Source organism: Anser brachyrhynchus (assembly GCF_964034855.1).
Source record: "Anser brachyrhynchus genome assembly, chromosome: W".
NCBI classification, from domain to species: domain Eukaryota; kingdom Metazoa; phylum Chordata; class Aves; order Anseriformes; family Anatidae; genus Anser; species Anser brachyrhynchus.
This window is the reverse complement of record NC_137704.1, coordinates 24,381,361-24,408,423: the sequence shown is the minus strand read 5'-3', so window position 1 is coordinate 24,408,423 and position 27,063 is coordinate 24,381,361. Positions and strand designations below refer to the sequence as shown.

General features: G+C 44.4%; 2 protein-coding genes and 1 long non-coding RNA gene across 3 annotated transcripts in view; 2 read left to right on the top strand and 1 right to left on the bottom strand.

Annotated features, from left to right (window-relative positions):
• LOC308184893 overlaps positions 1-27,063 on the top strand; it is a 470,974-nt gene that overhangs the window by 214,353 nt on the left and 229,558 nt on the right. The gene's annotated exons all lie outside the window — the stretch shown is intronic.
• LOC308184773 (uncharacterized protein) overlaps positions 1-27,063 on the top strand; it is a 242,858-nt gene that overhangs the window by 27,059 nt on the left and 188,736 nt on the right. The gene's annotated exons all lie outside the window — the stretch shown is intronic.
• Positions 1,593-27,063, bottom strand: part of LOC308184981 (phospholipid-transporting ATPase FetA-like) — a gene marked incomplete at its 3' end in the record, with an annotated part of 46,641 nt that continues 21,170 nt past the window's right edge. The window contains exons 5-12 of the mRNA XM_080572525.1: positions 24,697-24,865; positions 22,863-22,921; positions 22,253-22,364; positions 21,054-21,159; positions 10,250-10,397; positions 6,430-6,613; positions 1,731-1,954; positions 1,593-1,619 (exon numbers count right to left, since the gene is read on the bottom strand). Of these exons, the coding sequence (XP_080428651.1) occupies positions 1,593-1,619; positions 1,731-1,954; positions 6,430-6,613; positions 10,250-10,397; positions 21,054-21,159; positions 22,253-22,364; positions 22,863-22,921; positions 24,697-24,865 (1,029 nt within the window). The remainder of the gene's footprint in view (positions 1,620-1,730; positions 1,955-6,429; positions 6,614-10,249; positions 10,398-21,053; positions 21,160-22,252; positions 22,365-22,862; positions 22,922-24,696; positions 24,866-27,063) is intronic.

The following is a 27,063-nucleotide window of genomic DNA, read 5'->3' as shown; positions in this document are numbered from 1 at the left end:
AACAGACCACACAAGACCACTTAAGTCTGTCATGTCCTTGTGATGTTCCAAGAGAAAAGGCCTTGCACACAATTCATTCAGTTGTGCTGACTAACATGCTGCATCCCAAGGTCACCTAGACACATTTTCCATACTGAATTTCACCTTTCTTGTGCTGAGAAATTTGACTAGTGTAAGTGTTGCAAAAAAAAATGAAGGTATGTTTCACCTTAATCAGACTGCATGACCTATTCTCCTAAGAGTTTCCTGGAAGTTAAGGGATAGAAAATTCCTTTATTGCTGCATTTCTATTGAGGTAAAAATACGTATGTGAAATTACTGCAGGAAGACCTCCACTAGAAAGGCTGCACCTGGAACACCTGGCTGAGGAGATCTACAGAGTTCTTCACCATTTGTTATTTTGTGTGGTGATTAAAAAAACCACTTGTCTGGCTTCAGGAAAAGACCTGGTAAGATGTGACTACTTCAAGGGAGTGCTGCAATGCCAGCTTTTATTGTATTCAATGGCCTAACCCCAAACCATCACCATGCACTGAAACCCTCAGGCCAGATAACATACAACCTCCTCCCTTATGTCCTTTTTTTGTGCTCTCAGGTCTCACTGGCAAGAAACTATTTGAGGGGCTATCACAATGACTAGCCAAAAAGTCCGCTGCTTTTGCTTCATGGAACCAGCTCAAAGCACCCGGAGACAAGAGGCTCATTCCTAGCACTGGGAGGGAGGTATACACCAAATTGTAAAGTGTAATGAACCACTCATCATAGACAGTCTAAAGAGAAAATAAAGAGCATGGAGTTAGCAGAAGGCTACCTTTTCCTTCTCTTCAAAAGAATACACAATTATAAAAGGAATCTCCCTCCTATGAGATCATCAAAAACTGCCTGGACATGGTGCTAGGCAACCTGCTGTAGATCGTCCTGCTTGACCAGGGGGATTGGACTAGATGCCCTCCAGAGGTCCTGCCAAGCTCAACCATTCTGTGATTCTGTGATGATCTGAAGATGCTATCAAGACCCAAAGTATAACATGACTTGAGCTCAGCAGCCCTAAACTGCTCATTACCAGAAGCTGAGGGAATACACAGGGGACAGATAACTTTATGCTAGTCCTGTTTGCTAAGCATCCACTACTGGCCACAGACAAAACAGGATACTGGGCCAAAGAGTCCCTTCACCTGGCCCAGTATGGCTCTTCTTGTGTGCTTATGGAAAGGTATTCCTGCATGCCTACATTTGCAGAAGTCACTGCTCACCTTAAAGGAACTAAAATGCCTGCACAGCAGGATCCACCTGGTGGAGCAGTGTTGGGCTGCGGGCTGCAGGCAGGTAGCAGGAGGGTATCCCCGCTGCCTGCACTGGTATACTCTCAACCCCAAGACTGGTATTTTCATGATGTCTGTGCTTCCTCTGTGCTTCTTTGTATTGGAGATGGGTTTGTCTTAAACTGCAACGAGGTTTTTCTCTGCATGAGATTTGCTTTTCTTACAAGCCACTGAAGCATGCAGGTGATCTGGGGTTAAACTGATTACTTTAAATGTGATAATAAAGCAATCACAGGTCTTACACAGATCTGCATCAAACTGATCAGGCTCTTAGTAATCTGCATCATTGTTTGGTGTCTGTGGTCAGTTTGAACACATCCAAAAAAAGTTTATTTCCATTTAAAATATTTTCAGATACTTTGCTTGAAAATGCTAGACATAACCATAAGAAAACAGAAGTTGACCTACCTGTGCAGAGAAGCCAGAGAAGAATCCATACCAGAAATGCACCAATGTGAAGGCAAAATTCTTATAGAAGAAGTATTTGAGGAGCTTGCACATGCGAATGTAGGACCAGCGGCCGTGGACTAAGAGCAGGCGCTGCAGATAGCAGAACTGTGCAAATGAGAAGTCACTGGACAAAACCACCTGCATCCCCTCCTGGCCACTGATACCAACCCTGATGTGGGCAGCTGTAACAAGAAGGTCATGTCAGTACAGTGAGGGTTTGGGTAATCCCACTACTTAAAAGAATTCCCCCCATTGAGACACTGTGTTAATTCCCTCCCAGCCTGCATAAAAAAAAAACATACGTAAAGATATTCAGGAAAAAAATAATAATTGGGGGGGACTAATTCTTTCAGCAGCATTATGATTTTAGCTGTGTTGATACATTTTCAATAACTGGCTTGTATTATCTGAATGGAATGACACCCTCACTGGCAATTCATGTTTTCTTTCTTAATGTTTTCCAACAGCACGAATCATTGCTGCTGTTAGAAATTAAAAGTATTTTTTCATATTTTCATATGAATTGTATTTACATGCAAGCATATCCTTCCAACAACCTTAAAACATCACTCCAGACAAGCAAAACCTTTAAGTTGTCAAACCCGTTATAGATTTCTCAGACACAGTGGTACAAGGCAGACTGTAGCCTTTTTACGTTTCTTGAGCTTTATTAGTTCAATCAAATAATTAGATAGAAGAGTCATGTCTCTTTTAATAGCAACTTGGGTTTATTAAACATGGACATAAGTTTAATGTGACAGCTAATTATACAGCTTTAACTAATGAGGACAATCTTGATGGCTGAAGGTTGGTAAGATTCGGAGGTTTCCATGGAACAGTGAGTTGATAAAATCCCAAAGTCCCAACCCTCTTGTAGTGGCAGGGTTAGTTTCTAATTATCCTGTACACTTCAACTTGCTTTTCTTATCCTTTCTTCACTGTCTGCCTGACTTATCTCCCTTGAAGCTCCCTACTTAGCCTTTTCTTAATTAATTAAATGGCTCCAGTTAATCAATTCTTGCAAATTAACACAAGGATGATTAGCAATAGGCCCTTCTGAATAACCTTCTGTGCCAGCACAGAAATTTTGGGTTTTTTCACCATGGGGAGCTTTACTCGGCACCCGGCCTGATGGCCCCAGACGGGTCCCTATCTCCAAGGGGAAAACGGATCCTAGGCCAGGAGCTGGCGGGACTCATAGAGAGCGCTTTAAACTAGGTAAGAAGGGGGACGGGGCTCAAACAAGGCTTGTTGGAGCTGTGCCAGGGGGAAACAATGGCTAGGCCGGGGAAGAAGGCGATGGCCCAGCTGAAGTGCATCTACACTAATGCACGCAGCATGGGTAACAAACAGGAGGAGCTGGAAGCCATCGTGCTGCAGGCAGGCTACGACTTGGTTGCCATCACGGAGACGTGGTGGGACCGCTCCCACGACTGGAGTGCTGCAATGCCTGGCTATCGGCTCTTCAGGAGGGACAGACAGCACAGAGGGGGTGGTGGCGTGGCTCTCTACATTAGAGAATCTTTTGATGTTGTGGAACTCCAGGCTGGGAATGATAAGGTTGAATCCCTGTGGGTTAGGATCCGCGGGAAGGCCGGCAAGACTAGCATCCTGGTCGGGGTCTGTTATAGACCGCCGAACCAGGATGAGGAGACGGATGAGGAGTTTTATAGGCAACTGACAGAAGTTGCAAAATCGTCGGCGCTTGTCCTCGTGGGGGACTTCAACTTCCCGGACATATCCTGGAAACACAACACGGCACAGAGAAAGCAGTCTAGGAGGTTTCTGGAGAGCGTGGGAGATAGCTTCCTGACGCAGCTGGTCAGTGAACCTACCAGGGGTGGTGCCCCGCTAGACCTTCTCTTCACAAACAGAGAAGGACTGGTGGGAGATGTGGTGGTCGGAAGCTGTCTTGGGCAGAGTGACCACGAAATGGTAGAGTTCTCTATTCTTGGCGAGGCCAGGAAGGGGACCAGTAAAACTGCTGTCTTGGACTTCCGGAGGGCTGACTTTGAGCTGCTCAGGACGCTGGTTGGCCGAGTCCCTCGGGAGGCGGTTCTGAAGGGCAGAGGAGTCCAGGAAGGCTGGGCACTCCTCAAGAAGGAAATCGTGATGGCACAGGAGCGGTCCGTCCCCACGTGTCCAAAGACGAGCCGGCGTGGAAGAAGACCGGCCTGGCTCAACAGAGAGTTGTGGCTTGTGCTTAGCAGAAAAAAGAGGGTTTATAATCTTTGGAAAGAAGGGCGGGCCACTGAGGAGGACTACAAGGATGTAGCGAGGCTGTGCAGGGAGAAAATTAGAAAGGCCAAAGCTCATCTGGAGCTCAACCTGGCTACTGCCGTTAAAGACAACAAAAAATCCTTTTACAAATATATCAACGCGAAACGGAGGACTAAGGAGAATCTCCATCCTTTACTGGATGCGAGGGGAAACTTAGTTACAAGGGATGAGGAAAAGGCTGAGGTTCTTAATGCCGCCTTTGCCTCAGTCTTTAGCGACAATACCGGTTGTTCTCTGGATACCCAGTGCCATGAGCTGGTGGAAGGGGATGGGGAGCAGGACGTGGCCTTCGCTATCCATGAGGAAATGGTTGGCGACCTGCTACGGAGCTTGGATGTGCGCAAGTCGATGGGGCCGCATGGGATGCACCCGAGGGTACTGAAAGAACTGGCGGAGGAGCTGGCCGAGCCGCTTTCCATCATTTATCGGCAGTCCTGGCTATCGGGGGAGGTCCCAGTTGACTGGCGGCTAGCCAATATGACGCCCATCTATAAGAAGGGCCGGAGGGCAGACCCGGGGAACTATAGGCCTGTCAGTTTGACCTCAGTGCCAGGAAAGCTCATGGAGCAGATTATCTTGAGGGTCATCACGCGGCACTTGCAGGGCAAGCAGGCGATCAGGCCCAGTCAGCATGGGTTTATGAAAGGCAGGTCCTGCTTGACGAACCTGATCTCCTTCTATGACAAAGTGACATGCTTAGTGGACGAGGGAAAGGCTGTGGATGTGGTTTACCTTGACCTCAGTAAGGCTTTCGACACAGTTCCCCACAACATTCTCCTCAAGAAACTGGCTGCTCGGGGCTTGGACTGGCATACGCTTCGCTGGGTTAGAAACTGGCTGGATAGCTGGGCCCAGAGAGTTGTGGTGAATGGAGTCAAATCCAGTTGGAGGCCGGTCACTAGTGGTGTCCCCCAGGGCTCGGTACTGGGGCCGGTCCTCTTTAGTATCTTTATCGATGATCTGGATGAGGGCGTCCAGTGCACCCTCAGTAAGTTTGTAGATGACACCAAGCTAAGTGCGTGTGTCGATCTGCTTGAGGGCAGGAAGGCTCTGCAGGAGGATCTGGATAGGCTGGAGCGATGGGCTGAGGTCAACTGTATGAAGTTCAACAAGGCCAAGTGCCGGGTCCTGCACCTGGGGCGCAACAACCCCAAGCAGAGCTACAGGCTGGGAGATGAGTGGTTGGAAAGCTGCCTGGCCGAGAAGGACCTGGGAGTACTGGTTGATAGTCGGCTGAATATGAGCCAGCAGTGTGCCCAGGTGGCCAAGAAGGCCAACAGCATCCTGTCTTGTATAAGAAGCAGCGTGGCCAGCAGGTCTAGGGAAGTGATTGTGCCCCTGTACTCGGCTCTGGTGAGGCCGCACCTTGAGTACTGTGTTCAGTTTTGGGCCCCTCGCTACAGGAAGGACATGGACGTGCTCGAGCGAGTCCAGAGAAGGGCGACCAAGCTGGTGAGGGGTCTGGAGAACAAGTCTTACGAGGAGCGGCTGAGGGAGCTGGGCTTGTTCAGCCTGGAGAAGAGGAGGCTCAGGGGCGACCTTATCGCTCTCTACAGTTACCTTAAAGGAGGCTGTAGAGAGGTGGGGGTTGGTCTGTTCTCCCATGTGCCTGGTGACAGGACGAGGGGGAATGGGCGAAAGTTGCGACAGGGGAGTTTTAGGTTGGATGTTAGGAAGTACTTCTTTACCGAAAGGGTTATTAAGCATTGGAATGGGCTGCCCAGGGAGGTGGTGGAGTCACCATCCCTGGAGGTCTTTAAAAGACGTTTAGATGTAGAGCTTAGCGATATGGTTTAGTGGAGTACTTAGTGTTAGGTCGGAGGTTGGACTCGATGATCTTGAGGTCTCTTCCAACCTAGAAATCTGTGATACTGTGATACTGTGATACTGTGAACCTTAACTTAATTATACATAGTTAGGGGATCTCTTTCATAAAATCACTGAGGTAATGCAGCATCAAATAATGCTCAGACATGAAGGGGCCTAGAGGCCTGTGTTTTACAGCACAAGGGAGATAACTGACAAAGGGCCTCACCACATGGAAATGTTAAAAAAATCCTGGATCATTATACAGACTATTTATAGTCATGACAATTTTCTTTCTGCATGGCAGACAGGCCCTGTCTAAAACAAGCTTGTTTGTTCTTTGTATTACCATTGTGATGATGGCCATACAGACATACAGGTGGACCTGTTGTACCCCAGTGGGCTTTTGTCTATTCTGAAGGTAAAAAACAAGAAACCTGGGACACAACCACTTGATGCCACAACAGGATCATACCGAGGCCCCTCAGAGATGCACTGCTGATGCCAAGCCAGTTAGCAAATATGACATCGAGTCAGTTTGCTGGAGCATGCCCTGTCAGCTGTTACTCACTTTTGATCATACTAACATCATTGGCACCATCTCCGATGGCCAGGGTCACCGCTTTCTTGTACTTCTTCACCAGCTCCACCACCTGGGCCTTCTGCAGCGGAGTCACCCGGCAGCAGATCACCACTTTGCACATGCAGGCAGTTCGCACCAGTTCTAGCTCCAGGTTCCCTTCCAGTGCATAGGCCTGAGAAGAAAGGACAAAGACGATACCTAGCAGTTTGTGCCACACTGGCAGCAACCTGTGGCCTGACAAAGAGGATGCAGTGGGAGGAAAATGAGACCTTGGTTTTGCATTCAGCACAAGGAAGGTATGAGATACCTGAAAGATCTCCAGGGCCAGGCTGATGCAGTAGGTGTTTTTCTCATCAAAATGCCCATTGCATCTCACTGCTGTAAGTAACCCTGATACACCTATGAGCTTGGGCCTTGGAACCATCACACAATAGAACAACAGCTATTCTGGCTGAAGTATCCTGACAGCACAGCAGAAGAGGGAGCACTGCACTCATGCAGCTGCTACTGAGCCTGAGCTAGCCCTGCCCATCTCCATGCCTTTGCTCATCCTTCTTGGTTTATTTGTTAAGCTTTGCCAGATTTGTGATATAAATAGAACAGATTTCAACTTGGGGCTACTTAAGGAAAGAAAAATGCTCACAGAACAGCTTTAGCTCAGGTGAGCATAAGAAGAAAAAAAAAACACAAAACCAGAGCAAATGCAACTTTGCTCTGAGTGCTGACCTTTTAAATCAGTCAGCCACATTGTTTCTATTCAGGAAACATACAGATAACTGGATGTCTGGTCACCCCTCCAGCCCTACATGAAAAGGAGCTTTTAATAGTTCTTTCAAATTGTGGGTTTTGGCTCCATTCTTTGTTTATGTCTCTTCTCAGTAGACATTCATAGTAGGAATCTACACAAATCTCTCCTCCACAGAACCATCACAGCAGGCCCACGGCCCTTTCTGTGTAAGGTGGACCATCCTTTGGCCTGATGTCTTTTTTCCTTAAAGCCAAGAGCTGTGAGTCACCAGTGCCTCTGTTTCCCTCCCATTAGTGGTGGGCAGGGAACAAGAGACCTTTCTTAACTTGGTTTTAGGGCACATGTCAGTTACTGCAGCTAGAGACACAGCATCCTGATTGCACGGCACCAGCAAAATATCACCACATAGTAACTGTATTAATGGTATGGCACACAGATCAACTAGCTGTATGATGATGCCATTGCAGATGCGGCTGTGCTCTGCTCTTTCTCTCTGTTTCAGCAAGACCATGTGTGTACACAGTTCCAGTGCTGCCACATAGCAATAAAGCACTGGCCAGATGCTGTGTTTGAGTGGGATTCTAGCAGGACTATTACCACTGTTCAAGTTCTAGGTTCACAGAAATAAATCACATATAGTTTAGTCTGTACTCTTATTGTGGCCCCCACCCAGTAGAGAGCCATGGCCATGGTGAGACTGGCTTAGTATTCAGGATCTGTGCTGCAGGGTTAAGGTACAGAGTTGGAACAGGCAGGGGCTCAAGGCCTGGTGGGATGTCAGAGGATTTGCCCATGTGGATGAGCCCAACTGGATAGAGTTCCTGTCTGTTTTGCAGAGATCTAAAGGGGATTAAGACCCTGGAATTAAGGAGGGAGGGAATGTAAAAGTGGGAGAGAGCATACCTGACAAAGTAGATACTGCCTACAACTGTCCCTGTTAGTCCAGGGTCCATATATATTGCACATAAGCCAAATAAGGATCAAGATGAGATTTTTGAATAGTAATTTGCAGGGCTAGTATAGAGCTGGAGGTTAAATTTGCTGGATTGCTGTCAAGAGAAGTAGCAACCAGTGGAAAGAGAAGCATCTTGTCTCTGAAAGGCAACGTCTCCTGGCTCTCTCCATCTCTACCTATTCACTCACCCTGCAATGTTTGAATGCAAAATACAACAGACACATAAACCTGATCTAGTCTAAGCCTTCCTCTCAGATGGGTTGAACCGTGTATAAATCATTTTTGTATTTAACCTTTTCTAAAAAATTTTCAAGGATGGAAAATTTATTCCATTACTTCACTATTCTCACCAGGAGGACATTTAACACACAGCTCTCTGCCTCAGTTTAATTCTGTTACTTCTTTTACCTGTTCATATTTGAAGAGTATTGCCAGGATAGATCAGTATTCTCTAGGCTCAGAAACCTTAATGTTCTCAGTTTTCCCCCATGTTTTCCAGATCATACATGATCTTACAGTTTTCTTTGTACTCTCTAGTTGGCCTACATTTTTCTCAAACTAAAGGGCCTGAGTAACTTGAATTATTTCAGGTAAGATTTTACTGATGCCAAATGGAGCAGGAACATTTCTTCACAAGTCTTACAAGTCTTATGATCTTACATACATACATTTGTATGTGTTCAGTTAGTTATGTGAAAGTGGAGGACAGTGCATTTGTTCTCACTGGAACTACATTTTCCATTTTTTTCACACAGAATCACGGAATCATCTAGGTTGGAAGAGACCTCCAAGATCACCCAGTCCAACCTCTGACCTAATACTAACAAGTCCTCCACTAAACCATATCACTAAGCTCAACATCTAAATGTCTCTTAAAGACCTCCAGGGATGGTGACTCAACCACATCCCTGGGCAGCCCATTGCAATGCCTAACAACCCTTTCAGTAAAGAAGTTCTTCCTAATATCCAACCTAAACCTCCCCCGGCACAGCTTTAGCCCATTCCCCCTCGTCCTGTCACCAGGCACGTGGGAGAATAGACCAACCCCCACCTCTTTACAGCCTCCTTTAAGGTACCTATAGAGAGCGATAAGGTCGCCCCTGAGCCTCCTCTTCTCCAGGCTGAACAATCCCAGCTCCCTCAGCCACTCCTCTTAAGACTTGTTCTCCAGACCCCTCACCAGCTTTGTCGCCCTTCTCTGGACTCTCTCAAGCACCTCCATGTCCTTCTTGTAGCGAGGGGCCCAAAACTGAACACAGTACTCGAGGTGCGGCCTCACCAGAGCCGAGTACGGGGGGACAATCACTTCCCTAGACCTGCTGGCCACGCTGCTTCTTATACAAGTATTTTCAAATACAATACAATACTTTTCTTATACAAGTATTTTCAAAGTATTTCTCCAATATTTCATACTTATTTTCAAATCTAATTTTGAACTCTTTCTCATCCCTGCAGTTCCTCCCAGCCTGGTGTTATCTGCAGATTTAAGAAGCTTGCTCTCTTTGTAGGCAGTTAATTAAAACACTAAATATTGAATAGATGTGAGATTGCCCTCTGCAGACACCACTTAGCTGTTGTTTCAGATCTATAGTAGACCCTTAAGAGCCATACTGCCAAACAGTCTTGCATTCGTCACATAAAAATTTCATCTAGGCCATATTACTTCAGTTTGCTTGGAACAACATCATGGGAGAGAGCATCAAACAATTTATTAGTTAAGTTATATGATATACACTCTATCTGTTATTAGATATATTTAGTAGAATACATTCTTGGCTTACTCAAAATCCATGTTTGATGTTATCTTCTTGGGGCATTCACAGAGTGTCTGATTATTCTTCCAGTATATTTCTAGAAAGGGTAATCTTTATTGCTCCTGTTCACTGAATATCAGGACCAGCTTTTCCCTGTTCCAGTCTTCTGAAACCTTGCCCATCATCTTTGATGTCTCAGATAACCACTAGAGCTAATCTTCAATTGGAGAGAAGGGTAGAAGGGAGGGGGGAGCAGCCTTCTTATTAAAGCATTTTCAGACTTCCAATATATTCTAACATATTAAGTTCCTAAGAAAACTCAGTCCCATCATGACTCTGAATCTTCCTTACCAGGCTGTGACCGTTGATAACTAGACCATACACCCCATTTGCTTGTTCATCAGGTAGGAGCTTTGGCTTTTTGGAAGATTTTTCAAACTGAATGTTGATTTCATCACTGTCCAGAAAGGTGTCTGGCTTCATCTTTTTCCTTGCATTCCTAAAAAAAAAATCCAGATAATAATTAAAATCTTGTAAAGATGTATGCTTTACTAAATCAACTTTATGAAAATAGAAATTTGATGCTTCCCTTTGTTAACTTAGTTCAGTTTTCCCTGTATCCCTACCACAACATGAATGGTTTAGCTGCAGCTGTTTGTGCATATCAGCCACATGCTTCTGAAACTCTAACAAGTGTTAACTAAACTTGTGCTGCCACAGGTCAAACAACTCATCAGAATGTCACAAAGGACAGTATCCCAAAGGGATCCCAATTTTCCATGCATGTTGTCTGACAACCACCTACTTCAACAGAAAAGGACTGAAAAACTTCCCAATTTTCCACCTATACCTAAGAACTTGTGTCTCCTGAGGAGACTATGGAGGAAATCAGGTTTCCAGATAATGCTAGAAAAGGAACATATACAAGCAAAGAATTGTAATGTCGATGAACAGTAGAGCAACAGCACAGATCAAACCCGGAGCCTAAGGCTTTGTGGCCTTTGTGGATCACTTGTCCAGTGCCAATTGATGTTGCCTGCCTGAGTCTGCTGTCTTATTCATTTATATAGATTTGGTCTCTTTGTGAGAAACACTCCATAGCCAATAACTTAGGCTCAGGCGAGGATCTCAGTGAAGTAGTAATTTATTCGCGATTGCAATGGCGGGCGCCCCACAAGCAGGAGAGCGCACCCACTAGTTCCAAAACACAGTTTATATACTTTTTGATGACAGGACCCTCCCCTGTTTCCCCACTGGAGTGGGTAATCCAGGTTCACAATCTACCTGATGCTTCACAGACAATGCCTGGCCTTCAGTTTCCGGCCTGTTTTTGAGATGGTAATGTTTTCTCCCCTTATCTGGCTTGACTTAACATAGTGATTTCCACCTGATTGCTCTAAGGAGTCTGGTTGTCTGCATTTTAGGAGGTCACCTGCTGAGCTTTCTTATCACTGTAAGCATATCTCAATACCACATTCCTTCCTTCTATACAATGTAACACTGCAAAAACAACATTTCTATTCCCACAATTCCCCCCTTTTCTCTTTTTATAATTTGTTGATTTTTGCAAAATTTTTCTCTAAGGTGTAATTTGGTAGATGTCTTCCTCTTCTTCACTTTCTTTGCTTTCCATTTCCTCTAATATCATCATCTTATCTGAGTAGGGTGGTGGATCCATGGTCATTTGTTTCAAAAGTGCAGTTTCAGTAAACCGCTGGACAAGTCCCCTTACACAGGGGATAATGCAACAACCAATGGCTGTCAAAACTCCTGCTACTACAATCAAGGATGTAAATATGGACACTACCATCCCTTTCCATTTACCAAACCAAGATTCCAACCATCCTGTGATGGAAGTGTCTGCTCCTAAGTTTTCTGCCAATTCATTGGCAAGGGTGGTAAGCCCTTGCAATGCTCTAGTTACTGTGCCATCCGGGGCAGTATTGTTAGGGATAAAAGTACAACAACGGTTGCCCAGCATCACGCACACACCACCTTTCTCCGCAAGAATCATATCTAATGCTATTCTGTTTTCCCAAGCCATTTTGCTGGTGGCATCGAGTTGTTCAGCGATTCCTCTTATCGCATCTCTTGTATAGTTTATGAATCTCTGCTGATTATAATAGATATAATTAACCCAATCCACATTTTTATTAATTGTTACCCACCAGAACAGTGACTCAAACCCTGTAGCAATTTGATTCCTGGCTTTACATCGGGAACTCCTCTAGGCACCCCAATAGAATCTATGTACGCTCTATCATCAAATGATACTCCTAAGCTTCTTTTACTTCTTCTGGGTATTTGTGATGTTTCTCTTTCAAATGCCAGGGTGAAGGGTATAGCTAATTGAACAAGTGCACAAGTGCCTCCCCAGTTAGATGGTAGGGTGGACCGTAAGATCTTCCCTCCACAGTACCACCAGAGATCTGCCCTGGGGATCTCAAGTCTTGAGCAGTTTCCCATCAAGTCCTCGGTGTTATAAGTGAGACCATACAAATTTCTTGGTCTATCAGAAATATTTTATTAATTAAGTAAGCAGGCACAAGCAAAACAGCGCTGGGCGGCTGGGGAGTCTCCGCTCCACCATAGCACGCAACTTTCCCTTTTCAGTGTCGCCGTTTTATAGCATCCAAGTTTCGGCTTGTCAGGACTTGTTGGACCTTCTGAAGCTGTGCAGTTCGTTGTTGGGGGTCGTTGTTTTTCTTTCAATGATCATGCATTGTGCTCGTGTTCAAGGGGGAGGGTAGTGAAGCGGGAAACAGTATTTCACAGAGTCTTTGTTTTACCAAGGATGTTTATCCAACACCCCCACCCCACTATCTACTTGCTTAGTCTTCCCCCTTAACAAGGTCGTAAATTGCAAAACCTTATCTTCTCAGCAGATCCTCTGAATTCCTTTTAAAGACAATGAACAAACACCCGCTAATTTATCACAATCCCTCCTTTTTCTTTTTCTAACATATTTTGTTCATTGATGAATTTTTGAAGCACTTGTTTGCTCAATATTAAAGTTTCTGCGTCATCCTCCTCCTGTTCAAGAGATTCACATTTCGCACGCACAAGCATAAGGTGAGCTGCCTCTAATCGGTTTTTTTACAATCGCGATTATTCGATTGAATATACATGGTACAAAAGTTAGTGTTAATATGAGCAGCAACAAAGGTCCTGCTATAGTTGATAGCAGTGTAGTGAGCCAAAGTGAGTAATTAAACCAGGATTCATACCAGTTCTGGTGGGCTTCATTTTCTATTTTTCGTTTTTCTAACCCTTCTCTCAATTTAGTCATTGTATCCCTTACTACTCCAGTATGATCTGCATATACACAACACTCCTCTCGTAGGGCTGCACACAATCCTCCTTGTTGTAGAAAAATCACATCTAATCCCCTACGATTTTGTCGTACAGATTTCTCTAAAGCTGATACAGATTGCTCGATACGGGCCAAATCCTCATCTACAGCAATGCGTAGAGAGGTAAATTCTTGGCTTTGTTTTACCAGAGAGGTAATTTCAGTTCCGGCTCCTGCAGCCCCCAGAATCATCAGAGTGGCTAAAGTGACAGCCGTAATAGGCTCTCTCTTCCTTAAGTGGTTTTTTGCCATAGCATGTTGGATGTACATATACTCCTCAGAATGGTAAAGAATCCTAGGTATAATTACTACCTGTACACAAAAATCATGAGACGAGTTGAACAATTTCAAAGATAAGCATGGAGTTACCCCCAGAGACGAACATACCCATCTGGTGTTATCTGCTGGTATTAACCATTTTTCTTTGTCTAATTGTGTAACATTTTCTGTAATATTGCATAGATGGAACTTCTTACTGTGAGAAACACTCCGTAGCCAACAACCCAGGCCCAGGCGGGGATCTCAGTGAAGTAGCAATCCATTCGCGATTGCAATGGCGGGCGCCCCACAAGCAGGAGAGCGCACCTACCAGCTCCAAAAACACAGTTTATATACTTTTTGATGACAGGACCCTCCCCTGTTTCCCCACTGGAGTGGGTAATCCAGGTTCACAATCTATCTGATGCTTCACAGACAATGCCTGGCCTTCAGTTTCCGGCCTGTTTTTGAGATGGTAATGTTTTCTCCCCTTATCTGGCTTGACTTAACATAGTGATTTTCACCTGATCGCTCTAAGGAGTCTGGTTGTCTGCATTTTAGGAGGTCACCTGCTGAGCTTTCTTATCACTGTAAGCATATCTCAATACCACATTCCTTCCTTCTATACAATGTAACACTGCAAAAACAACATTTCTATTCCCACATCACCAGGGACCATGCCTACGCATCTGCCATTCCCAGTTACTTCCGTTAACATTATTCCTACATCCCTTCCCCAATTGCATTGTGGGGGATCGGTTTCGTTTGAACGGGTGGTCTCTCCCAGATCCCCAATGGCGTCGTAATATGAGGGCCTTATATCAAGACATAACCAGCAAGGTCTAGGCACGTCTGGATTTGGTTGATTCAACAACTGATAACTAGCATTCATGATTCTCCATATGTTATTCCCGGTCACCCCTTCATTTCTAATCCCGTACTCCGGGTTTACTGATTTATTAGCAACCTCCAGTGGTTTAGGGCTATTAGGAGTTAGCATTCTAAAAGCTTGTGTAGGCTGAATCCTCAAAACACTCCCCGACAGTTTCTGATTTGGTCCCACCCGTTGGGGACTCTTAGTCTCTTCCTTCTTTATATAGATGATGCCTCCCCTATCAGTCCCCCAGCAGTAGTTATCTGCTGAACAACATGGTGATCTTCCCATCTAATCAGGCTCCATTTAAAAGGTTTGTGAGGGTGCGCAGACCCAGGAACAGTGAAAACAATCGTACCCATTACTATGTATCGCAAAAAAAAAAATGGCTAGGGCCCATTTTCCAGAGTTCTTTACCTGGCCACGTAATTCCCCACCGTTTCACTCTCTGCCTCGCTTGTCAGTTCGGTTGCAGCGAACTACAAGGTGCAGGTTCTTCTCGGCAGCAGCAGTGTTCTTCAGGGGAGTTTCTCAGGTAACCGCGACCTTTTTCTGATCAAACAGGGTCCCCTCTCCTCCTTTTTTTTTTTACGATACATAGACAGTTAGACCATACTTATCGAGTTCGTTTCAACGTGAGCTTTAAGTCATCAGGGCCTGCGACCGCTTCCCATTCGCTTTTCTGGATCGGTCCTTTCACGCGACTGGCATGCGTTCACCCCTTCTCAGCCGTCCGGATAGCCGTCTCTGTGATAAGTAAAACAACATAGGGGCCTCCCCACCGTGGTGTTAAAGACGTTTCTTTCCATGTCTTAATTAGAACCCTATCTCCAGGTTGTATCCTATGGATTGCTATATCTAGCCACCAAGCCTTTCGCTTGCAACTCCCTCCGTCGGTTCATAAGCTGTATTAAATAAGGTTTTAATTGGATATCCTGTACCTGGGGGTGATCAGATGGCATCTCTAAATCATAAGGCATACCATACAGCCTTTCAAAAGGTGAGATTCCGACATCGGCTCGGGGCTATGTCCGGATATTCAATAGTGCAAGCGGTAAACATTTCACCCAGGAGGTTTTTGTCTCTATCATAAGCTTTGTTAGTTGCTTTTTAATTTCACCATTCATTCGTTCTACCTTTCCCGAACTCTGAGGATGCCAGGGAGTGTGATATTCCCATTTAATTCCCAGAGCCTTCATCGTGTCTCGGGATACCTTTGACACAAAGTGTGGGCCTCGATCAGAGTCAATTGCTTCTATTACCCCGTATCTGGGTATGATGCTTTCTAATAATATCTTTACCACGGTTTGAGCTGTGGCCCTTGCCGTAGGGAATGCTTCAACAAAGTTTGTGAGGTGATCTACAATAACTAACAAGTATCTATATCGCCCCGTTTTTGGAAGTTCAGTAAAATCTAATTGAATCTTTGCAAAAGGTCGATGTGCCAATTCTCGTCCTCCTCCCGGGACTCTTTTTCTCATGTGTTGAGCATTTACCCTCCGACAAGTTATGCAATCATTTACGATCCTCTTTGCTATATTATAAATCCCTATACACATATAATATGTGGCAAATTGATCCACCAACGCCTGAGTACCCCAGTGCGTCTGTTCATGAAATCTCCGTAGCACCCTCATAGCTACTGATTTTGGTAACACTTCCCGTCCATCAGGCAGTACCCATTTCCCTTTATCGTTTTTTTTTTGGTTTTTTTTTTGTTTGTTTTTTTGTTTTGAACCCCCATTTGTGTCATCTTGTCTTCTTCTGTAATAGTGAAACAGAGTAAGGGGAGGGGAATGGGTCCATTCGACCACAGGGAGTTAGTCGGCCCGCACTTGTAGCAGTTTTTATAAGGCGGGCTTTCTTCCTCAGAACAATTGCATTCAATCCCATCAACTCCCCATTCACTCCAGCAATCATAACATGGAAATTCCTTTAAGTCTTTCCCACAGTATTAAGTATTATATTAAGCATTATTATATATTATTATATTATTATTATATTAATTACTATATCTTAAGTATAAGTATTAAGTATTTCCCACAGTCTGGGCAATCTTCCCTCGTTCTTCTAATTCTTATACTCATTAATGCTGCCCTTTTTGCCTCCTGATCTGCTAGATTATTACCCCTAACCTGAGGGGTGAGGCCTTTTTGATGCCCTTTTATATGTACTACGGCAATTTCTTTGGGCTCTCTGATAGCTTGTAAAACCTGGGTAATCAATTCCTGATGTATTAAACCCTTTCCTTGTGAATTGATGAGCCCCCTTTCTTCCCATATTTTACCAAATGTATGTACTACCCCATAAGCATATTTTGAATCTATATATATTGTACCGCTTTTATTTTTCAACAATTTTAGGGCCCGCAATATGGCATATAGCTCGCAAGCTTGGGCGGACCAGCTAGGACTCAAAGGTCCAGATTCCACTATCTCAAATGTTTTCCCGTTTACTAACGCGTATCCTGATTTTTGCTTTCCCTCGACTACTCTCGAGGAACCATCCACATATATCTGTTCACCGATGGGTAATTCCACCTCCTCTAGATCAGGTCTCAATTTCGTTTGCTCTTCTATATTTCGGAGGCAATCGTGTCCTAAGGACTCATTTGGTTCCCCATAAAGAAATTGAGCAGGGTTCTGTAGGGAGGTTGTTCCTAATGTTAATTTTGGAGAGGAAATCAAAATTCCTTCATATTTTAATAATCTGGCGTCAGTGATCCATTTCTCTGCCTTCTGTTGCAGTACCCCGCATATATTGTGTAGAGATATTACTTTGATTTCCCCCCCAAAAGTGATCTTCTGTGCTTCTTCCGCTAACAAGGCAGCAGCTACCACTACCTGCAAACAGTTTGGCCAACCCCGGCTAACCGGATCCAATAATTTAGACAAATAGGCCACAGGTTTGTTTTTTTTTTTAACTCCTTGCCCATTCTTGGGCCAGCACTCCGTATGCCGTGCCTGCTGCGCTGTTCACAAAAAAAACAAAACAAAACAAAACAGCCTCCTTAAATCTGGTAAGCTTAACACTGGGGGGCGTACTAGTTCCTCCTTTAACTTGTTCAGTCGTTCCTCATCTTCTTTTGTCCATTTGAGTAATCCATCCTTATTCAGCTTGTTATATAAAAATTTAACCTTTCCACTATAATCTTCTATCCATTGTCTACAGTATCCGGTCAACCCTAACAGTTGCCGTACCTGCCTTTTAGTTCGCGGGGACGCTAAAGCCAATATTCCACTGATTCTGCCTGGGTCTAACTTCTTAGTCCCCTTACTTAACTGGTGACCCAGGTACTTTATCTCTTGCTCCACAATTTGTAATTTTGCCCCTCCTTTTTCTTTTAAAGGGTACAGAGGGTACAGATTAACTCGATTCTCTGAGCCAATCCAAAGGCTCGCATATTCGCTCCCCTCTAAACAAAAAGGTTCCTTTGTATTTACATAAATGTTTAAGGCTTGGCAAACCCAGTCTTCAAACGACCCAAATATGGGCCAATAATTTGCCTACCTCCCCAAACTTCAACACAATAATGAATCATTTTTACTTTATCCTTTCCCCGCCTAAAAGGGGAATCACTCCAATTCTTAATCATTAACCCCAGTGGACTATCTGTGGGAATAGGGGGCAACCTAGCACTAGGCATTACCCCACCCATGGGACCAGAAGGCTTACTCTTCTTCTGTCCCATCTTCCGGAGTGCCTTCACACACACACACAGCCGCTTCCCCCTGGTCGTGGCCCAGTCCCTCGCGGGATGTGGGAACCGCACTACTGAGGGGTCCACACTCACTTCGTCCGCAATTGGACGTCTCACACAGACGCACTCCGGGATCACCAACCCCAACCGAACGGATCACCGGCCTATACTTACCCACCCCGTGGGTCTTCGTTCGGTCTTCGTGCACAAAGATTGCTTGGGGTTACCGGTTTTATTTGCTTGTGCCTAATTTTGGGTTCGTCGGTGAAGGGCTCGAGCAGGATTTCCCGTTCCCGGGGCCGCCAGAATCGGCGGGGCGCCTCCCCTAGAGGGATTCCCAGTCAATCCGTCTTCATCCGAGTCACGGCACCAAATTTGTTATAAGTGAGACCATACAAATTTCTTGGTCTATCAGAAATATTTTATTAATTAAGTAAGCAGGCACAAGCAAAACAGCGCTGGGCGGCTGGGGAGTCTCCGCTCCACCACAGCACGCAACTTTCCCTTTTCAGTGTCGCCGTTTTATAGCATCCAAGTTTCGGCTTGTCAGGACTTGTTGGACCTTCTGAAGCTGTGCAGTTCGTTGTTGGGGGTCGTTGTTTTTCTTTCAATGATCATGCATTGTGCTCGTGTTCAAGGGGGAGGGTAGTGAAGCGGGAAACAGTATTTCACAGAGTCTTTGTTTTACCAAGGATGTTTATCCAACACCCCCACCCCACTATCTACTTGCTTAGTCTTCCCCCTTAACAAGGTCGTAAATTGCAAAACCTTATCTTCTCAGCAGATCCTCTGAATTCCTTTTAAAGACAATGAACAAACACCCGCTAATTTATCACAATCCCTCCTTTTTCTTTTTCTAACATATTTTGTTCATTGATGAATTTTTGAAGCACTTGTTTGCTCAATATTAAAGTTTCTGCGTCATCCTCCTCCTGTTCAAGAGATTCATATTTCGCACGCACAAGCATAAGGTGAGCTGCCTCTAATCGGTTTTTTTACAATCGCGATTATTCGATTGAATATTGATTCCTGGCTTTATGTTCATCGGGAACTCCTCTAGGCACCCCAATAGAATCTATGTACGCTCTATCATCAAATGATACTCCTAAGCTTCTTTTACTTCTTCTGGGTATTTGTGATGTTTCTCTTTCAAATGCCAGGGTGAAGGGTATAGCTAATTGAACAAGTGCACAAGTGCCTCCCCAGTTAGATGGCAGGATGGACCGTAAGATCTTCCCTCCACAGTACCACCAGAGATCTGCCCTGGGGATCTCAAGTCTTGAATATTTTCCCATCAAGTCCTCGGTAGCATTCAAGGTCCTCGTGCACAAGGCAAATTCTCCCAGATGCTGGGTAGCACTCACACCCTGCCGTGAGAGGCAAGCTGTATGGTTACCTATAGCTGTGGAGAATACAGGGGGAGCCCTGATATTGCTATCGTGCAAGGAAGGGAATGGCAAAGAGAGAGACTTACAGGCCTCATTTCCCCAGGCAGTCTTTTCTCGGTACAATGCAATCATACATCGCATTCCCTGGGAATCCTCGGTCCACCCCAATGGGCAGGGCACTATCTGGGCAATCGGTCATCATGAGGCACAAGCATAGCAATTGCTATGGTTGAGACTCTGGACAGTATTTTTGACCCATTCTATCCAGGCATTCACATCCCCATGCCCTGTTTCAATCTCAAATGTTTGAACCGCCGCATTTCAAAGAGGGCCTCCTGTTTTCTCACCTGTTTTCTCCTTGAGTTTCTCCCTTTCTCAGATGGAAATAGAGGATCATTTCCATACAGCTATTCTCAATCTGGCTGTTGGGTCTCTACCAGTTATTTGTTCTCTCTGCTCAATTGTCGTTGGGCATTTAAATCTCCACAAGCTAATACCTCACAAGCATCAAACATGACAGATTGCGGTACATAACCCTCTGTCACATTCACCCATATTTTTATGGGGTATCCCGTCTTACTATTATCTGGTCATGCCTTTTCCAAGTTGCCAATTGACCAAGGCTTTCTCTGAGGCCTACAATCACTAAAAACAAAATTAATAATTGATTTTCCCCTGTCTTTATTTTTAAACCTTAGGTTTCCAAATAATTATCAATACAAAGAATAAGATATACACTACTACCATAACAAACCCCCCTTGGGAACACTTCAGTTCACTATAGGCCAGTCCTTTCTCTCAATCACAAGTCACACTCATTAGTTACCTGTGAAAATAAAAGGTTAGTTTACAATTGCAAGCTCTTATCCCGGACGAGCCCCCAAATTGTGAGAAACACTCCGTAGCCAATAAGTTAGGCTCAGGCGAGGATCTCAGTGAAGTAGTAATTTATTCGCGATTGCAATGGCGGGCGCCCCACAAGCAGGAGAGCGCACCCACTAGTTCCAAAACACAGTTTATATACTTTTTGATGACAGGACCCTCCCCTGTTTCCCCACTGGAGTGGGTAATCCAGGTTCACAATCTACCTGATGCTTCACAGACAATGCCTGGCCTTCAGTTTCCGGCCTGTTTTTGAGATGGTAATGTTTTCTCCCCTTATCTGGCTTGACTTAACATAGTGATTTTAACCTGATCGCTCTAAGGAGTCTGGTTGTCTGCATTTTAGGAGGTCACCTGCTGAGCTTTCTTATCACTGTAAGCATATCTCAATACCACATTCCTTCCTTCTATACAATGTAACACTGCAAAAACAACATTTCTATTCCCACATCTTCGAACAAGAAGTTTCAGAGTTTATCCTCACAGGAGATTTCTACACTATGTCTAGATGCTAGGTCTTCCAGGAAGTCGGTTAGCCCTTATCTAGAGTCCCTGAAATGAGCTACACCAGGTAAACATACAATAAAAAATAAAAAATAAAAAAAAAGGAATAACATAACAATAACATAACAATAACATAACATACTGCCCTGTTCCACTGTAAGTGCAGAGTAATGAAGCTGTATATTTCAGCCATTTACCTGAGTTCATTAAGTACATCATCAGATGTGCTGCCTTCAATTACGAAAACATCTGCTATGTCATCATTCAGCAAGTTGCAGGAGTAACCAATATTCATTGCCGTTTCTGAGAAAGAGAAATCAGGAAGATGACCCATCTTAGTACCGCAAACCCACCAACAGTCTCTGCAGACTTTTTACACCCATGACAAAAGCTCACATTCTCACTCAAAAGGGCCTGCAGCTTTTCAGAGCCAACAGTTTAAGACAGCCAGACAACTCACCCTGATGGGTGTAAGCAGAAAATCTCCCCTAATCAGGCTTCACAAGACCACAGAAAAAAGTAATTCTACCAAAATAAAAAAGCTCAAAACACCCTTCAGTCTGCATACTTGGAGCTACCAAGATGTTTCATGTTGATTCAAAAAAAAATTTTTAGGATATTTAGCTTTCCTTCCCCCCCCCCTTCAAAAAAGCCTCAAACCATAGCTCTGAAGAAGAATGTCAAGACATTTCATTTAGAATATTCTAGGGGGGGGAAATTATTTTGGTATTTCATAATAGAAAACTATTTCATTCCAAACATGAAATAATGAGACACTTCATTTTTCTCAAAAATTCTCTGTTCATTTTTTGGGTGAAATGTTTTATAATTACTTTTGGTCTCCTGGAAACACCATTGTTTCAGCAAGGTTGCTATTTCTGAAAAAAAATAATAAATCATTGGATTCTATTCACAGTTCTTTCCAACTTAATGCTTTTTCCAGAAGCTTATGTTTCCTCCATTTCCATTCTGGAATATGAATGCCAGGACCAAATTGAAACAGAACTAAGATCAACATCAGCATTAAAGTTCCTGGAAACTGGGACCAAATTTTTTCAAGCCTTCTTCACCAGGACAGTCAACTGTACTAAAGTGACATCTTTTCACAGTGTAAGACAGAGACTACAGGATCCTCATTGTCACCTCTCCAATGGCAACGGATGCTATTGTCATACTGCTTCCAGCCTCAGGACAGGAATTAGGAACAGGAACCAGCTACAGTTATCTGGTCTAATTCCAGTTAACTGGAGTTTTGTCTAGCTGGCAATGAAGCAAAGCCCTGTAAGTTTATCATCCGTGCAGTTTTTCAAAGGAGAGACAATGAGAATATGGGTCCTAGCAGAATCATCTCACCAGTGAAAGAGAAGGGAAACATCCAGAACTGTAGCCCCTTTACCTTGCTTGTCTCCAGTGAGAACCCATATCTTAATGTGGGCTTTGGCAAGAGTCTCATTTGTCTGTGGGACCCCATCTTGTAACTTGTCCTCAATCGCTGTGGCACCTAGCAGCTTAACAGAAAACAACAGGGAACTGGTAAGTATTCCCATCGTGAGTAAAGGAGAAAGCATTAAACCTCTATGTAGTTACTCAAGCAAGCACAAATGAGATCCAGGAATAAGGTTGCATTGACTTTCATTATTCCTCAGGAAATTTACTGTACAGAGTAGAGCTCTGATCCTGCAAATGTTTTATTTTGTAATCCCCCAGACGCAGCTGGATCATGAACACACCTGAAATTATTTGCCACGTTTGCACACCTACAGGTCCATGTTCTTCCACATGTCACCTTCACAGCAGCTATAGAGTTAACACAGGGATGAAGACAGATGGGGATTCCTGTCCCCAAACCTCCATATGCATCCTCTAACATTGAGCTTGCTTCCAGCCATATACTTAAACTGTCATATGGCTGCAATGCATTTTCTCCAGACCACAACACACCCATCCCCACCCCCTACTCCACACCACCACACAACACTAAACCACAGACTGCTCAAGAAACAAACCTTTGTTATTTCAAAGTTACTGCTTTCTCTGCATTTTGGAGATACTTGGTGGCTTTCACCTGTTGTCAAAGAGACATGAAGGTTTCACTGCTAGGTCAGGTTTAGGCAGCATCTGCTACTACATACCTCCTGCTGTTGGGAGACTAAATTCAAGGGCTGGCTTTAAGAACAAGATCCGTTTTGGTTTCCTGGGATGTTCATCATTCCTCAGCTATGAGTGTTATTAATGCACAACTCACAACTCACAAACAAAGTATATTTTCCATAGGCTTTTGAAAACTATACAATCCACATTTTGCAGCAGTAGTCCCTGGTCCAGCTAGTGAGATCTTAAATGTTTATAAGCATACTAAGCCACCTACTGGAGTACCTGCTCATTCTTGGCAGCCTGAGTCTGACTTGGAAGCCCAGAGATGGACACTGATGTCAAATGCACCCAGGAACACTAAGAGCTTGCGTTCCCACATCCATTATCCTTAATTTTTAGGTTGATCAATGCCAAATAGTATTTTTACTACTATTCCCTGAATATAACCATGTTCCGTCCCTATTCCCCCTTGCTGTCCTTATATCCTTACTCACTCTAAGGACCCTTGGCAGGGGTCTGCTACACACAGGGACTTCTGCTCTTGACATCAACCAGACTGTGATACTTGGCAGTCTTCTATGCCTACACAAGACTCCTGTGCTGACTCTGGCCCTTGCATCCATTCTCTGTCACAAACCAGGCACTCCTACACCCACTCTCTGTCCTTCTGTGCAGCACCTTCTGGAAGTAAAATCATTCCCGTACAGGATACAGAGAAGGGTCTGGTGTAAACTGTGTTTCCTTCTGAACCATGCTTCTTCTTCCTGTGAGCCAGTGACCTCTTCTCTACTCAGGCCATGAGCTTCATAATCCTTACGTGCAAATCAGCTGTCTCCTTGACCTCCTGAACCTCCATGTCTTTCCTTGCTTTGGACATGACCCACACAGCGTTTGCACAACGTATTCTCTGGACTGCAGGATTAGCATTTCCCACTACTCTGTTGAGACTGGGAGGGCGGCAGGCTCTGCCCCATGGACTATGCAACTTCCAGAGGTCAGCTGCTTCTAGGCTCACACATACTTCTTCCCAGGCCCTCCTGGAATCCTGAGTATACAGCTAATGGAAGGAGCAACAGTGCAGCTCCCCAGCTTTCCAAGATCTCAGGAAAGCATTACTGTGAGTGCAAAAGCTGAATTGCTTCCTCTCAGATCCCACACATCCTTTTCATTCATTATTCATGGCTGTAAAACACAAGCAAACCCCAGGGCTGTAACAACACTCATGGAGAGAAGAATGACTTGAAGATCACAAGTTTAGCTCTATTTCAGATTGACACAAACATCTTCATGGACATCATCCTCCCATCCCGCCCAAGGCTGCAAGAACAAAGACGATGCCCTCTGAAATGGAAGGGGACCTGGGGATTATTCACTGCCTTGCATTTTGAAGAGAGGAAAATAAATAGATCAGCCATTTGCACATACAACGGATAGCTATGAAATATTTGTGTCCCTGTCATCTCCCTTAAGCTCTGCTATGTCACTTCATCATGAGAAAGCTATGTTGACACCCACGTGAGTTAAAATAAAACCATTCCCAGGCACTGGTGGCTGACACCCCAGTTACTGGCTCCTCACGGGGGTGCCAGCGAAAGCCCAGCACTGCCATATTTCAAACCACTCCTGTCACACAACTCACTGAGCTGTTTGCAGCACAATGTTTACTGAAGTCATACTGAGCTGTTTGTTCACAAACCACTATCCTTGCTGCCTCCCTCAGAGCTTGGCCCAGATTCTGTGAAATACCAGCCATTAGATCTTTTTCAATTTCTTCATATATCTCAGACAATTTATCTTCTTGTCCTTCCAAGGCAGTGCTTGCTTCATGGTGATGCCTGATCCAGTCCTGAAAGTATTCTTCATCCAAGTTTTTATGGGCCACAACAAGTATCCTCAAACCTTCCCCAGCAAACTCCTGCAAGACAGTGGTGAGGCAGAATAAGTCAAAGGAGAACAGACTCCTTGCTCTGGTTTACAAAAGACTCTCTGAAAGCAAACAGCTATTTGTGAAAACTTGTTACCTAATGTCTGCAGAGGAAAGGTGAAAAAAAGCAACACCTTAGATCACAAACCTCAGGGTGCTTTTTAAAAACTAGTTCCAGGTCACTTTTACATCCTTACAAAGAACAAATTGAAAAGGCCTCTCTTACATTCTGGGTCTAAAACTTTACATCAATCAGGCAGTTGTTTGCCAGGTTCACATTTCTCAACATGAGGTTCAGAATATTAAGACCTAAATAAAACACACTGAACTCTGCCTTGAGTTTCAGAGCTGCACTCAACTTGTTCAGGGGCTGATCTAAATGCGCAGTGTGAGCACAATCACTCATGACATCTCTCCAAGTCCGCGTAAGCGTGCTTTCTGTAGATGTACATTTGACGGTACATTTCTCAGTGTTTGACGGTACAATTCTCAGTGCTTGGTGGAATAACCAAGACTCCTTTCTGCAAACTGAGGCTTCCTCCCATAACAGCCCATTCACTTACTTTCTCCTTTGGGATTCCAAAAGAACAGATCTGAAGTAAAGGTGCGTTAGGGACAGGCCACATCCACAGCTTATCTCCCTGTGCTCTGACCTCTCCTTCACCCACAATATTCTCTGTCTCCCCTAGGCAGTGAGCAGGGATGTTCGTGCTATTGCTCAACCTCCCTGGCAAGTCTTTCTGTTATCCCGTGCTCTGCTCTGTACCAGCAGGAGCTGGCATCACAAGCGGGAGTAAATGTTGGCTAGAACATCCACCTCTCACCACATTTTACTCTACACCAACAACATAAAAAGCCACGAGGTTTGAGTGCTGCATTTTCCATGCTGCCCAGGTGTGGCATAATAACCACACGGAGACCAGGGTTCTTTTAGGATCAGTAACTGCTACTACTTTATTGATGACATAGCTTCATTATCTTTTACTGAGGGCCTAACTTCATCTCTCATATTGAGGACATAACTTCATTATTCTTGTTGCCTCCCCATATTGAGGACAGGCTCCCTTCTTATACCATTCGCCCCACAGCAGTACTTTTCCACTAACTATTCAATGGTCAACAACTTTGCCTGGCAACAGCAAACACCCAGCAACTTCCATGCCTTAATGGCTGGAGAACAGGCAACCCGAGACAGCAAGGCGTCTCCTGAATCACCCTTCTTTGTTCCCTCTAAACTCTTTACATTCCTTATGGCCTCATCATTAAGAGTCCGATGTTATCACCAACCATGGGGCTTGCCGACCCCCATGGCCACACTCCCACACCCAGGCAATAAGCCCATATATGATCTGGAGGAAGGGGAGGGAAGTGACACTCTCATAGAATCACAGAATGGTTTGGGTTGGAAAGGGCCTTAAAGACCATCCAGTTCCAACCCTCTTCCATGGGCAGGGACACCTCCCACCAGACCAGGTTGCTCAAAGCCCCATCCAGCCTGGCCTTGAACACTTCCAGGGATGGGGCATCCACAACTATGCCCCAGCCCTGCTCAGTCCCTTCTGACCGAGGCCTCTCAGACCACAATCACTGCAGATTTGGATTGTATTCAAGAAGGTAAAAGGCTCTGGGGCCCTTTTACTGATCATCTGAATTATTCCAATCAAGGCATGCCTGAATATGCTGGGCACCTGCATTGTACAATAACAGCAGAATTGGATGGAATTTAGCTGCCAAAACACAGATATATAGTATTATTTCAGGTGTTTCCCCTATCCTATCTGGCTTCCACTTCCTACTCCATAGTAATGCAGCTCTTCTGAATGTCCTGCATTGTATTTGACATTCACATCCAGATGTTCTGGATAACCTAGAGCAGTTCAAATGGTACTGGTGATAGCTGATTTGATACCTAAAGCTTTAGAAATTAATTTCCCTCTTAATCCCCCATGAAATATACATATACATATACATATACATATACATATACATATACATATACATATACATATACATATACATATACATATACATATACATATACATATACATATACATATACATATACATATACATATACATATACATATACATATACATATACATATACATATATTTGGTGTTTGGGTGCTGCTTCTGAAATCTGTTTTTTTTGTCTCAATACAAATTACATTTCCATACCTGGAGAAAAG